Raw genomic sequence first — 14208 nt, 5'->3', positions numbered from 1 at the left:
TCCATATGGACACTAGGTAGTAACAGGCCCAAGCTCTAAGTTTTCATTGCATAGCAGGGTTCCTCAAAGTCCAGATGATAATAATCCTGCAGAGAAATGCCTAATATATGAACATCAAAAGCTTCCAGTCAATGAATGATCAGCTTGCATCTGACTATCTGCACCAAGACTGCAGGTCAATGTTCATTACCCAGCAATCATGATTCTTTCATTTTATGCCAGTCAAACATGGCAACATGATACCCATAAAGTGAAGGGTGGGAACCTGAGAGAACAAGAATTCCCACTGCTACCTTAACTGATGACCGTTATGCACCATTCCTGCATTCCTACTGAGCACAGATACAACGAGGCATATGCCTCTACAAGAAGCATCATAGAGCACACCATAGGCATACTGAGGCACCATGAGCCAGGCAGGTCACAGGACATCCTGCAGTACAACCCAGCCAGGATCACTGGAGCCTGCTGCATTCTTCATAACATGGCAATTGAAAGAGGCATTCATTAGGAACTGCCGCAAGAGCCCCTGAACAGCAATTGGAAGGTGAAGCATAGTATCCAAAGGAAACAGAGCATACAGGAGGAAGAGACCCCTTGACAGCAGCAAGGGGTATTCAGTATCCAAACATTTTCCAGACACCTCACTCCCCTATATATGCACCACCAATTTTGTGCCTTCAATATGTATTTATGTTTTTTCCCCTCCAAAAGGAACGTTGAGTATACTTAAGTTACAAAGCCTGAATAACGACTTACTGTCACAGAGCTATTCTTGAACTGACTGCATTTTGGGGGGGCTGCTTTTGAAGTTATTGATCGGTTTTTGTTCGCAAGCATGCCGGACCATTATTAAACGTTTTAATGGTAATTACACAAAAAGTTCACAAGCTACAACTTTTACTTCAATCTCTTAATTCCTTTTTGTTTCATTGCAATTTCACTTAGTTGCAGAAAGCAAGGAATGGAACTTATTTGACTTGCTCTCCGGCCTGATTCACGACTAGTTGGTGCGTCATTGCGCAAAGCCCAACAATGCTCACATCACGCTCGTCGCGGCGACCTTTGCGCGCAGTGCCTCTCTCAGCCCGCGTGATCCATTCGATTTGATTGACAGCTCGTCCAACTGAGCCCCGGAACGTGCGCAGTCGGAGTTACACGTATCCGCATTAGAGGTGGGTTATGGACAATTCCGATTCCGGGGCACCCACTTTCATGGTTCGACCAGTCCGGGCAGTGTTCCATTGAGATTTGACGAGGTGGCTGAGTGTATCATTTGCGGTTATCGGGATCGCTGCAGTGTATTCCGCAGTTAACTAAATTTGATTTTCCCGATCAAGTTTAAAATGTTTGCTTTGCCGGGATCAGCTATGGACGTTTTGGAGAATATGGAAGGAGACAATGTGCTGAACTTGTCCAGAATGAATCTGGATACGGTGGCTTTGGAAGACATCAGCGAAGAAAAGAAAAACGAGACTCAACAGCTACTGTTGACTCACAACAGATTTACTGTTTTCCCTGGAAGTATCGCATATTTAAGGAATCTGCTGTTCCTAGACATCAGCTCCAATGGACTCGCCTTCATCTGCGACGAAATCTTGGAACTGACTAAACTTAAGACTTTGATAGCCAAAAACAACAGAATGGACGAGTTCTCGCTGCCCAAAGATTTAGGAAAGATGAGCTTGGAGGTTGTCAATTTCAGTGGCAATCATTTTGAGGAGGTTCCTTCTCAGCTTCTAGAATTGCAAAGACTGAAATCTCTTTCACTTGGGGGAAACAGACTCAAAACTATTCCACCAGAAATAGAGAACTTAACCAGGTAAAATGTTGCAAGACTTGCATTTTTTTCCTCGTGGGAGTAATAACTATAAGAAATAGTCTGTATCCTATCAACACTTCTAAAACATAATATTTTCAACAGCTAATACACAGCTAATTTCCTTTGCACCCTGAAGAGTTATTTCTATAAAACTTGTGTTTTCAATAAGTTGCTTCACTGATAACCAGGACAGCTTTGTTGAAACTGAGGTCACGCGCCTTTTATGTTTTAAACAAATACACCCTGTAACTGTCTAGTGTATTGTTCCATGAGGTAGCGTTAGCCATTTTTCAGTAATACACGGTTATCTATATTGTCCAAAATAACACATGTCTTGAAATAAATAGTAGGTATGTATTGGGCTGGTTGTATGCTAACGAGTGACAACTTGGGACAGTTTACATGTCTGTTATTTACCCTGCTTGCCCATTAGTAATGTATTATAAAATTACTGCCAATTATTTTCTCAATAGTATAGTCACATGGAATTATATTAGCCTCTTGTGACCACTGTGACTGTGCTGACAACAGCGAGAAACAGGTCACTTCAATTTATTTAATTTACAAAAGTATGTACAGTATAAAATAACTAAGTTCTGTAATCTAATTTTTCAAATTTAGATGAGTGTCAGCTGAACCCACTGCCCCTCAGACTACAGCCTTGTAACTTATTCCCATGATATTGATCACATAACATAAAGTAATGATGTGGAGATGCCGGTGATGGACTGGGGTTAACAATTGTAAACAATTTTACAACACCAAGTTATAGTCCAACAATTTTATTTTAAAATCCACAAACTTTCGGAGGCTTCCTCTTTCCTCCTTCCTCCTTCCTCAGGCTTCCTCCTTCCACATTCACCTGAGGAAGGAGGAAGCCTCCGAAAGCTTGTGGATTTTAAAATAAAATTGTTGGACTATAACTTGGTGTTGTAAAATTGTTTACAAACATAAAGTAACCGCGTGAGACTGCTTGTTTTGTAGCAAGATCCATTCCAAGTGCAACCAGGAACAATGTGATTTAGTTTTGGAGTGTGAGCTTAAAGATCTTTAATCCATTTATGAAGATGGTCACAAAAGGCAGTTTCAGGTGGCTAATGAAAATGCTGGGAGGATTGCATTTTTTCATGGTTCATAGGGGAACTTGCATTTTTTTTCTAATGTAAAAGCCCTCAGTCCCCTATAATGCAGCTGTAAAATCAGATCACTTTTGTAGCACTCAGCAGTGTGACTTCAAACACTGATGCCAGGTTAAAGTATCAGATAGAAAACCTGTCTAAACTTCACTGTTTTAACAATTTTGTAACTTCTGATGCCGATCCATGTCAGTTTTGTGAAATGATGCAACTTACTGCTCATATTCCGTCACAAGTATATTTGAAGAGAGAGATACATGCTGTATTGTAATTCTCTTCTGATTCAAAGTGAGTTTAGATAAGTTATGCAGATTTTGAAAGGGGGGGGGGGGGATGAGACAGTTGCATTTCTGGTTGAAGCTGCAGAGCAATGTATAATGTTTTCAAATCGATTTGTTTCAGCAGTGCTTGTCTCTGTTCAATTGAAAATTACAGGGACATTCCTGCCCCATGGTAAACTAATGTTGATGCCAAGAAAAAAATGAGGACACTAGATTTGCTCATAATACTTACAGGCCTCTAAAGCTGTGAGATCTGTTGAAGTAAAACCCCATTGTAAACTATAGCATCAGAATTGCATTTTAATAAAAGAAAACCATTCCTGGAATGAGTCCGATGTGGATTAAAAGCGCTTCCCCCTCCTTTCTTTGTCAAACAGGGCCTCCTTAGGGTCAAGATAATTCCAAGATGACATGCCTGGTAATGGCTGTTCATAACCATGTCAACCCATTGTGGCAGACTCAATAATCCAATACCTTAGCCACACAGGTCTGCAGTACTTGAGGGCACTGTTCCTGATTGGCTAGACAGCCTGGCACAAGTAGACCCATTACCGGGGCTGGAATTCTTCCCACTCAGCTCCAGATAACCAGCAAGCAAATGCCCTAACTTGTTTGGTGATCTTGGCTGGACAAGCAACAGGAAGCTTACCTGTTCTCTGTACTGGTAAGTTGCATGGTTTTAGTGGTTAGATTCCAGCGGTACCCCTGCACACACTGGGAGCATCCCTAAGCCTTGGCTTTGCCAACCTGCACGTAAGCTATCTGGACTTAAGTAAGTGGGATGTATTCTACTAAGCAACCATGCATTCAGTAGCAGACAACCAGAAACGCTGTCTGTGTGGATTTCCTTGTATCTTGTTTTGGAAACTCTTCAACGTGGTGATGGGTTTCTGTGCATGTCTGACCAAAAACAAGATCTCTGTTGGCACTAGTGTGCACATGAAACCTCATCTCTCTCTCAAATCTTATTTGTGTTGAACATTTAGATGCATTAAATGGCACTGAACTTGTGAAAGCATCTGTAAATATTTTTTTCGTTTGGGAGGGGAGAAGAGCTGTACATCATTTTTGCCTCGACGATGTCATGTGAAATTCATTCATTGATTTTATGCTATTGCATTACATGTTTGTAAAAAAAAAATGAACAGTGAAGCATTTTTGCAAAAAGACAGTTGCAGTCAAGAGTAGCTAAAGCTTAAAGCAGGTTAATGGAACTATTGCAGAAGGCAGGTATGCTGACATAATTATACTCTTTCACAGATATCAATTCAAAACTAGTGTGAACTCTGAATTTATTCCGTTGACAATAGATGAACCCACCAAAATTATGAATCAACTCAGGTTTTTGAACATAAAGTATGTGTTGCTGTTATCTGAAATGCTTGTGTTAAATTTATCATGACCGTTGTAGTGTAGATAGCGCCTATTCTGACACGTCATCAAGAACCCCAGTTGCAAAAGCTTCTTCAGCAAATATGCCATCCTAATGAACTAATTGTTTCTTTTCATCAGTACTTTACTTTCAGAAAGGTGTTCAGTTACAGACCCAAAAATTAAAGTAGGGTAAAATAAAGAAGCAACATACACCCAAAAAAATTACAATTTCAAATGTCACTTGTATTATGAAGAGTTTTGATAGTGAACAGGGAAAGACTCTTTCTTCTGATTGGGAGTCAGTGAGGAGAGGTCATCAATTTAAAGTTTCTCATTAAGAAACTGAGAGACCTTAGGAGAAATTTCCTTTTGCAGAGCGATGTTGGAGCGTGGAATCTTTTGCAACAGGGAGTAATTGAGGCAGAGATCATTGCACCTTTTATGGGAAAATTGGATATTTGAAGCAGAGGATGATACAGGGCTATGGAGAGAGCACGGTGTAGTGAGATTGGTTTTGGATTGCTCCAGCAAAGGCCTGGCATAGATATGATGAGCCAAGTGGCTTCCTTCTGTGCTGTAAGCTTCTGAGATTCTGTTGTTCTTTCTTTTAAATAGAAATAGGACAAAGAGTAAAGGGTGTATTGGATTTAACATGTGCATTCAGAATATTCAAATTTGACTTGTGAATGGCACAGTATAGGAAAACAGGTATAATACAGCATTGATGGGCTAGTAAATAAGTGATATTATCAGTTATTGTAGGACTGGTTACAGGGCCCCTCCATATTGTTGTCAAATACTTTGCTTTAGGAAAGTGCTTTGAAAGTTACATTTCACTAGCTGAGTAATTAAAGCAACTTTCAGGACATTAAACTGGCATAAAAGCTGATTGTTGAACTTTTAGTATCAAAACATACATTTGATGTAGCAGACAACTTTCCTAGCCCAAATGTTTATCTTCAGGTGCTATAGCTGTGGGTTGGTATTGCATCATCCTTGTCGTACCCCGTGTACTTGGGGCCAGCTCTGAATCCCTTCAGCGTCTGTATTTCACATGGTATTAGTATTGGATTTGTTTTTCAGTAAAGGTCATAATGATCGTGTAGAATTAGATTGTCTTCTTGGAATAAGGCACATTTAATAAGCTTGGTGTATGCATCGCTATGCTATTACATTACACAATGGCAATGAAAGCGTTGACAGTTTATAGTTCCAGTTCATTGTTGTCAGTCCTGACAGTCCTTGTTGATTCTACTGAATCATCTATCCTCTTTGTAACAAAAAAAACTTTTCTCTCCTGATCATCTGTATACTGTGTCCTTCATCACTTCTCATTTTGTTTTCTGATATTACCGAGATCTGTTGTTTCTCTTTGTAATGTCCAAATTCTGTTGTCACTAGTTTATAGCGTTTTCTCCATAATCCTCCTCTGAACCCTTCGTCTAGCTAGATAGCTGTGTACTTCGGTTCATTTTGTTAATCTGGATGTCTTTTAGTAACTAACACTATTGTGATTCCTGACAGTTGCTCTGAATCTTGCTGCTAATAAAGTACTTTAAACTTTGCTCTGTAATTTCACTAAAGTAAATGACCGAGAACCACCGGAATCAATACATATACTAGAGTTTTGAAGCAGTACTTTACCAAATATAAATTATTTTAACTTTTGAAATATTTCCTTACTTAATATAAATTATTTTAAGTTATTATAGTGATGCAAGCAACTTGTTTTAGGTATTACTTTTCCTCCCCATAAAACTGGGAATAGTTCTAAGTGGTGCCGCTCACCCACTGTTTGCAGAGTTTCTGTAGAAGCTCTTCCGGACTCTTCCTGGTGGTTGGATTGCCAGCTGCCTGATTTTGGTTGTTCAGAGCTTTCTAATAGGTAGTTCTGATACCAGTTGGACAACAACAACAACTTGCATTTATATAGTGCCTTTAACGTAGTAAAACGTCTCAGGTGCTTCGCAGGAGCATTATGAAACAACATTTGACACCGAGCCAAATAAGGAGATATTAGGACAGGTGACCAACAGCTTGGACAAAGAGGTAGACCTTATAAATAGAGATCCAGATGTTCCCTTTTACTCTGTACCCTGTGACGTGGAAGCATTAATTACTAAGATTTTCAGTGAACTTTTATCACTGGCAAAGAAAAACATCAGAACTCGGCCATGATCCCAATCCGTGTCCCACCCCTATCCTGTTACTGTTTAGCTTTGGACTTGGCAAGAGTCGGCAACTTTAATCAGCTGGGGTGCGACTGGGTGACAAGCCAGCAAATGCATTCTAACGTAGGCTTACTGCACTGTACTCTCATATATGGGGAGCTTCTTGTTCAGTCTTAGAAATCACTTTCAACAAATGCCTGTCTGTTCAAGTGCAGTTGGTACAGTAATTTATCAACTGCTGGTGCTGCCTATGCACTACATTTGAATCTTATTTGTGTAAAAAAAGAGTTCTTTAATTAAGGGGAAGCTAGATAAGTGCTTGAGGGAAAAAGGAATAGAAGGATATGTTGATAGGGTATGATGAAGTAAGGTGGGAGGAGGCTCGTGTGGAGCATCAAAACCAGCATAGACCTTTTGGGCGACTGGCCTGTTTCGGTGCTGTAAAATTCTATGTAATTGGTATTGATTTCTGTTAAAGGCTTTTATTTCTGATTTGGCTGCTTCAACACAGTTTCTGCTGAATCATTAAACTGTAGTATTATACGGTAAGGAGAACAAACAGAGCAATAGTTACAATCAGATTCATTTAGTTGAATTGGTATAACTTTGCGTAATGCTAAAAATAATGAACACACTACACTACCCAACTTCAGTAGGCCATCTTACTTAACTTAAATAGAATAATTCCTTGGCATTCTGTCCTACAGCCCAGAATAGAATATCTTCTCCCTGCAGTCTCCTGTCTTTTTTTTCTGACTGACTGCACACCATCCTTTTTTTAAAAAAGCCTGACTCCAGTGTCAGCTTTTTATCACACTGATGATCTCCACCCCCCCACCCCCTCAAGAGCAGTACCCACCACCCTAACTTGGCAATGGCCACTTCTGAGTCCAATGAATAGGACCATAGGAACAGGAGTAGGCCATTCTCAAGCCTATTCTGCTATGCAGTTGGATCATGGCTGATCTGTACCTCAACTCCATTTGCCCCCTTTTGTTCCATATCCCTTGGTAGTCTTAGCCAGCAAAAATGTATTGATTTCAGTCTTAAAATGAAGCAGTCCGTTCCCGCATGCAGCAGGACCTGCACAACATCCAGACTTGGGCTGATAAGTGGCAAGTAACATTCGCGCCAGACAAGTGCCAGGCAATGACCATCTCCAACATGAGAGAGCCTAATCGACTCCCCATGACATTCAACGGCATTACCATCGCCGAATTCCCCAACATCAGCATCCTGGGGGTCACCATTGACCAGAAATTTAACTGGACCAGCCACACACGTACTGCGGCTAAAAGAGCAGGTCAGAGGCTGGTTATTCTGCGGCGAGTGACTCATCTCCTGACTCCCCAAAGCCTTTCCACCATCTACAAGGCACAAGTCAGGAGTATGATGGAATACTCTCCATTTGCCTGGATGAGTGCAGCTCCAACAACACTCAAGAAGCTTGACACCATCCAGGACAAAGTAGCCCGCTTGATTGGCACCCCATCCACCACCTTAAACATTCACTCCCTCCACCACTGGCGCACCGTGGCTGCAGTGTGTACCATCTACAAGATGCACTGCAGCAACTCGCCAAGGCTTCTTCGACAGTACCTCCCAAACCCACGACCTCTACCACCTAGAAGGACAAGGGCAGCAGGCACATGGGAACACCACCACCTGCACGTTCCCCTCCAAGTCACACACCATCCCGACTTGGAAATATATCGCCGTTCCTTCATCGTCACTGGGTCAAAATCCTGGAACTCCCTTCCTAACAGCACTGTGGGAGAACCTTCACCACACGGACTGCAGCGGTTCAAGAAGGCGGCTCACCGCCACCTTTTCAAGGGCAATTAGGGATGGGCAATAAATGCTGGCCTTGCCAGCAACGTCCACATCCCATGAATGAATATTAATTTTTTTTAATATATTGCCCCAACATCCACAGCATTTTGGAGGAGTGAGTTTCAGATTTCCACTACCTTTTTGTGAAGAAATATTTCCTGATTTCACTCCTAAATGGCCTACCTCTAATTTTAAGATTATGCCTGCTTGCTCCGGATTCACCACCAGAGGAAATAGTTTCTCTGTATCTATCCTCTCAAATTCCTTTATCATTTTAAAATCCTCGATTGGATCATTCCATAACCTTCTAAATTCAAGAGGATACAAGCCAAGTTTATGCAATCTGACCTCATAATTTAAACCTTTAAACCTGGTATCATTCTGGTGAATCTGCTCTGCACCCCTTCCAAGGCCAATATATTTTTCCTGAGATTCAGTGGCCAAAACCGAACGTAGTACTCCAGATGGGGTCTGACCAAGGCTCTGTACAACTGAAACATCACTTCCTCACTTTTTTGAATTTCAATCCCCTTGAGATAAAGGACAATATTTCATTAGCCTTTTGGATTACTTTTTATACCTGTGCACTAGCTTTTAGTGATTTGTGTACATGGACACGTAAATCCCTTTGCTGTTCCACAGTTCCTAGTCTATCGGCATTAAGAAAATGTTCCAATTTGTCTTTCTCAGATCCAAAGTGGATGACCTCACACTTCCCCACATTGAACTCATCTGCCATAGTTTTGTCCACTCACTTAGTCTGTCTATGTCTCTTTGTAACTTCCTGCTCCTATCCACACAACTTACTGTGTTACCTGACTTAGTGTCATCTGCAAACTGGATATACAACTTGCTATTCCTTCACCCAAGTCATTGATATATATGGTGAAAAGCTGAGGCTCCGGTACCGATCCATGGGGAACACCACTTGTCACATCGTGCCAATCATAGCGTAGGGATAAAGAGAACGTTCTATGTCTCCCACCTCCCAACCAATTACTGACCAATATCACAAGGTTACATCTAATTCCGTGCACTCTAATTTTTGTTAATAATCTCTTGTGCGGAACCTTATCAAATGCCTTCTGGAAGTCCATGTAGACAAAAGCTGATCCAGGTGCCCTATCTGAAAATGAATCTATGCCGGCCAGCCCTGTTGTCATGTGAATTTGACTTGAGAGCTAAGCTCAATAGTGCCATTTTGAATATGTATTACACTAATGACGCGCCCTCCCCTCCCCATAGTCTAAAATACTGAAATTTAACATAGTTCCCTCTTATCCCCCGCACCCCCCACCTTGCCGGGTAGGTCCCTCACGTGTGAACCCCACAGCTTGCGCATGAAGACTATACACTCCTCACTAGATGAGCCACCACAACTGCTGATTCTCCCGGACCCCAGGAGCCTACGATCTGCGTATCACTCTGCCCGAGTGACATGTAATCCCTATGCCTGGCACCCCGACCCTTTGTGCCAATTACAGTTCCACATATTATACAGTAGGGTATGCCTGCACCATCTGGCAGGATCTGGATTGCTTATGCAGCTGTTGTGGCTGAACCTTGTGCACTCCCAGCTTTGTCTTGGGGCCGTAGCTTGGTGCTCCTCACAGGTTCCACCACGGCTGCCTCCACCTGTGCATCCGACATATAGACAAGATAGCCATGCCCAACAAATGATTCACCCTATCACCGAAATTTGCCAAAGGGTTCTTACTGTATTTGAGGTCGTATCTGTCACTTGAATATTGTCGCATTCAGGAGATTACCCTGATGTTTTTATGAAGTAGTTCGGTATCATACAAATTGTTAAAGGGGAAGTATATTCTACTGAGTTATCACACCAGCCTCCATTCCAGGTCTTCAGCTTATGATCTATGCTGAGCTCCTTTGCAGTACCGAGGGATTGCTGCATTGTTGGAGGTACTGTCCTTCAGATGAGATGTTATACTGAGATCCAATTTACTTTGCAGATGACACGAAACACGGGAATGCAGTAAACAACGTGGAGGATAGTAACATACTTCAAGAGGACTTAGACAGACTGGTGAAATGGGCAGACACGTGACAGATGAAATTTAATGCAGAGAAGTGTGAAGTGATACATTTTGGTAGGACAAATGAGGAGAGGCAATATAAACTAAATGGTACAATTTAAAAAGGGGTGCAGGAACAGAGAGACCCGGGGGTGTATGTACACAAATCTTTGAAGGTGGCAGGACAAGTTGAGAAGGCTGTTTTTTAAAAAAAAGCATATTGGATCATGGGCTTTATTAATAGAAGCAGAATACAAAAGCAAGGAAGTTATGCTAAACCTTTATGAAACACTGGTTAGGCCTCAACTGGAGTATTGTGTTCAATTCTGGACAACACACTTTAGGAAGGATGTCTAGGTCGTAGAGAGGGTGTAGAAGAGATTTACTAGAATGGCACCAGGGATCAGGGACTTCAGTTATATGGAGAGACAGGAGAAGCTAGGGTTACTCTCCTTAGAGCAGAGAAGTTTAAGAGGAGATTTGATAGAGGTGTTCAAAATCATGAAGGGTTTTGACAGAGTAAATAATGATAAACTGTTTCCAGTGCAGAAGGGTCGGTAACCAGAGGACACAGATTTAAGGTGATTGGCAAAAGAACCAGAGGCGACACGAGGAAGCAGTTTTTATGCAGAGTTGTTATGATCTGGAATGAACTGCCTGAAAGGGTGGTGGAAGCAGATTCAATAATAACTTTCAAAAGGAATTGGATAAATACTTGAAGGGAAAAAATTTACAGGGCTATGGGGAAAGAGCAGGGGAGTGGGACTAATTGGATAGCTTTTTCACAGGTATGGTGGACCGAATGGCGGCCTCCTGTGCTGTAACATACTATGGTACTATGTGCAGGTGGATGTTAAAGAACCTGTGGCATTATTTGAACAAGAGCAGGGAGTTCTCCTGACATCCTGGCCAACATTCCTCCTTCAGCCAATATCACCACAAACAGATTAACTGTAATTTATTCACTGCTGTTTGTGCACAAAATGGCTCCTGTGTTTGCCTACATTACAGTTATTGCATTTCAAAGGAATTTGTTTTGTGAAGCACTTTGAGACATACTAAGGTGCTATATAAATGCATGTCTTCCTTTATAATCCTAAATCTCGTAAAAGACTTCTTGTTGTCTCTGATTTGTCCTTTTTAACAAAGGTTTATGCTTTTAAAGGTAAGACATTTAGAATCAAATTCTTCCTTATATACGATATGAAGTTTTGTTCCATTAATGACATGAATGATGGGGCTGTGCTCAGAACTTCCCATTGTAGAAGTAACTGGAGTGAACTTTTATGATATCATCATTGCAAAAGCAGTTTGTCTAAAATGTCTACTTTCAGGCCATTTGAACAACAGTTTTAAAGCATAGAACATGAGACACGCCCAATGGTGAGTAAAAGTACTACCTGCTGTGATACTCAGCCAGAACACCAGAAAGATCCCACATTTAATTCCTGGTTTATGCTGATTTGTTTGATCTCAATAGGCCTCAGCATACCTGGGCTAAGAAGAGGAAAATAATCAGCCCGGGTTCACACTCCTGATCACTATTCACTGATGCCTTCTGGGAGGTATGTGCTTTTGGACAGAACTGGGCTTAATTGTGTGGAATAGCAGGCTGACACTTGCTATCTAGGCTGACATGAATGGCGATCCTAATGGCTGCTGCTGGCCATGGAAGTGTGTTGAACTTTAAAATGTATTCGACTTCAGTTATCCAGTCCTTGACTCACAGAAGCATGTCCCAAAATTTCTTCCTGCCTTTAGGAGAGGTGAAAGGGGAGGGGAATGTGGAATGCAGAATATAATTACAAGGTCCAAGTGAGAAACGGTAGTAAGTATACACAGCAGATTAATGAATTACTGATATGATCAAATAATGCCAAAACTGAAAATAAGCTGTTTCTGGCAAACATGTTATCGCTCTCCCTTGTAAAATGGTTTGAGACACTCATTTAGATTAAATGATTACAAGTAATAATATAGTTGTAGTAGTAGTCAGATTAAACAAGCCAACCTCATTCATTGCAAGGCAATTTATTCATTTTTTTTAAATTGAAGGGTGAAATATAAAATGCAACGCATGAGATATTTCTGAAAGTAAATTTTGACCGTTATCAACATTAAGGTATATCTGAGGCAAGCAGCTTCTTTTTCAGCCCCGGTACTAATCAGTAATAGTACTGCTTCATCAACCCAGCCTGCCAGCTGTTTGCTGTGCCAGTCCTTTCACGTTAGTGCTCTTTTAGATGCATCAAGGCACCAGTGTTCGTGCAGAAGTGACGAGCATCACAATAGACTTTGCGATCCCATTGAGCAGTCGGTTACGTTTTGCTGCAATCCCGTTTCTCATTTGCTGCCACCAGGAATACTGTGAATTGAGAAACATTTTCTGATTCTGAACTGTATGGCAAGGAATTTAATGGGCTAGCTGGTTATTAAAAAATAAAGACAATCTAAATATACATGTCGCTGTGCTTCTACCGCACATCAAAAAAAGAAATGATTGCCTCTGAGCAGAGTGGAATTTGTTAAGAAGGGATACTCGATCCTGATCCCACCCTTGCAACATTTGACTCTGCCCCACAAACGTTATGACTTTATAAGTACTTGATCGTACTCGTATAATAAGGTCAAAGAGCAATGTTTTTTAGGAAATAATAACCAGTTTGTGTATTCTGAGTAAAATATGAAATACCTTACTCAGCAGAGACAATTTTAATACAACGTATCAGTAGTAGAGATAATGAAGGGAAGTTACCTGTGTGAATTGTAACTAAAAAAGATAAATAATGTAATAAATAGGGGGCATAGTCTCAGAATAAGGGGTCGCTCGTTTGAGACTGAAATGAGGAGAAATTTCTTCTCCGAGGGTCGTGAATCTTTGGAATTCTTTACCCCAAAAAGCTGTGGAGGCTGAGTCATTGAATACGTTCAAGGCTGAGTTAGACAAATTTTTGATCAGCAAGGGAGTCAAAGGATATGGGGAAAAGGCGGGAAAATGGAGTTGAGGTAAAAATCAGATCAGCCATGATCTCATTAAATGCTGGAGCAGGCTCAAAGGGCCAAAAGGCCTACTCCCGCTCCTGTCTCTTATGGTCTTAAGGTAACATGCATTTATATAACGGGATGTGCCAAAGTACTTCACAGCCAATGAAGTACTTTTAAAGTGTAGTCACTGTTGTAATGTGGGAAACTGATGGCTAACTATCTGCATACGTACTGCAAGGAGGTGAGTGCAGGGCTGTGTGTTCTTTAGGCACTGACTTCAGCTGTGTTGTTACTGCAACGTAACATGAAGAGAGATTCAAATCCAGGTTCTGTGCAGATTGAAATATACAATGCAGCATAACCACCCCCCACGCACTTGTAGGTACAATATGAGAAAGAAAATTGGTACAGCCTCAAGTCTGCAAAGTTACTGGAACATAAAACAGAAACTAAATCTATCTAATTTTCTATGCAAGTATTCAGTAATTTGGTGCTTCTATCTCAGTGATTTGTGATCACTAACTTGACAAAACATTGAGGTGTACAAAATTATGAGGGGCCTAGATAGAG

The 14208-nt window shown here is 41.2% G+C and overlaps 1 protein-coding gene across 1 annotated transcript in view; it reads left to right on the top strand.

Annotated features, from left to right (window-relative positions):
- The first annotated feature begins 1189 nt into the window (after window positions 1-1189).
- lrrc58b (leucine rich repeat containing 58b) overlaps window positions 1190-14208 on the top strand; it is a 43594-nt gene continuing 30575 nt past the window's right edge. The window contains exon 1 of the mRNA XM_067993020.1: window positions 1190-1822. Coding sequence (XP_067849121.1) covers window positions 1347-1822 — 476 coding nt within the window. The 5' untranslated portion in view covers window positions 1190-1346. The remainder of the gene's footprint in view (window positions 1823-14208) is intronic.

Source organism: Heptranchias perlo, chromosome 11 (assembly GCF_035084215.1).
Source record: "Heptranchias perlo isolate sHepPer1 chromosome 11, sHepPer1.hap1, whole genome shotgun sequence".
Taxonomy (NCBI): Eukaryota; Metazoa; Chordata; class Chondrichthyes; order Hexanchiformes; family Hexanchidae; genus Heptranchias; species Heptranchias perlo.
This window is presented reverse-complemented; position numbering and strand designations above follow the sequence as displayed.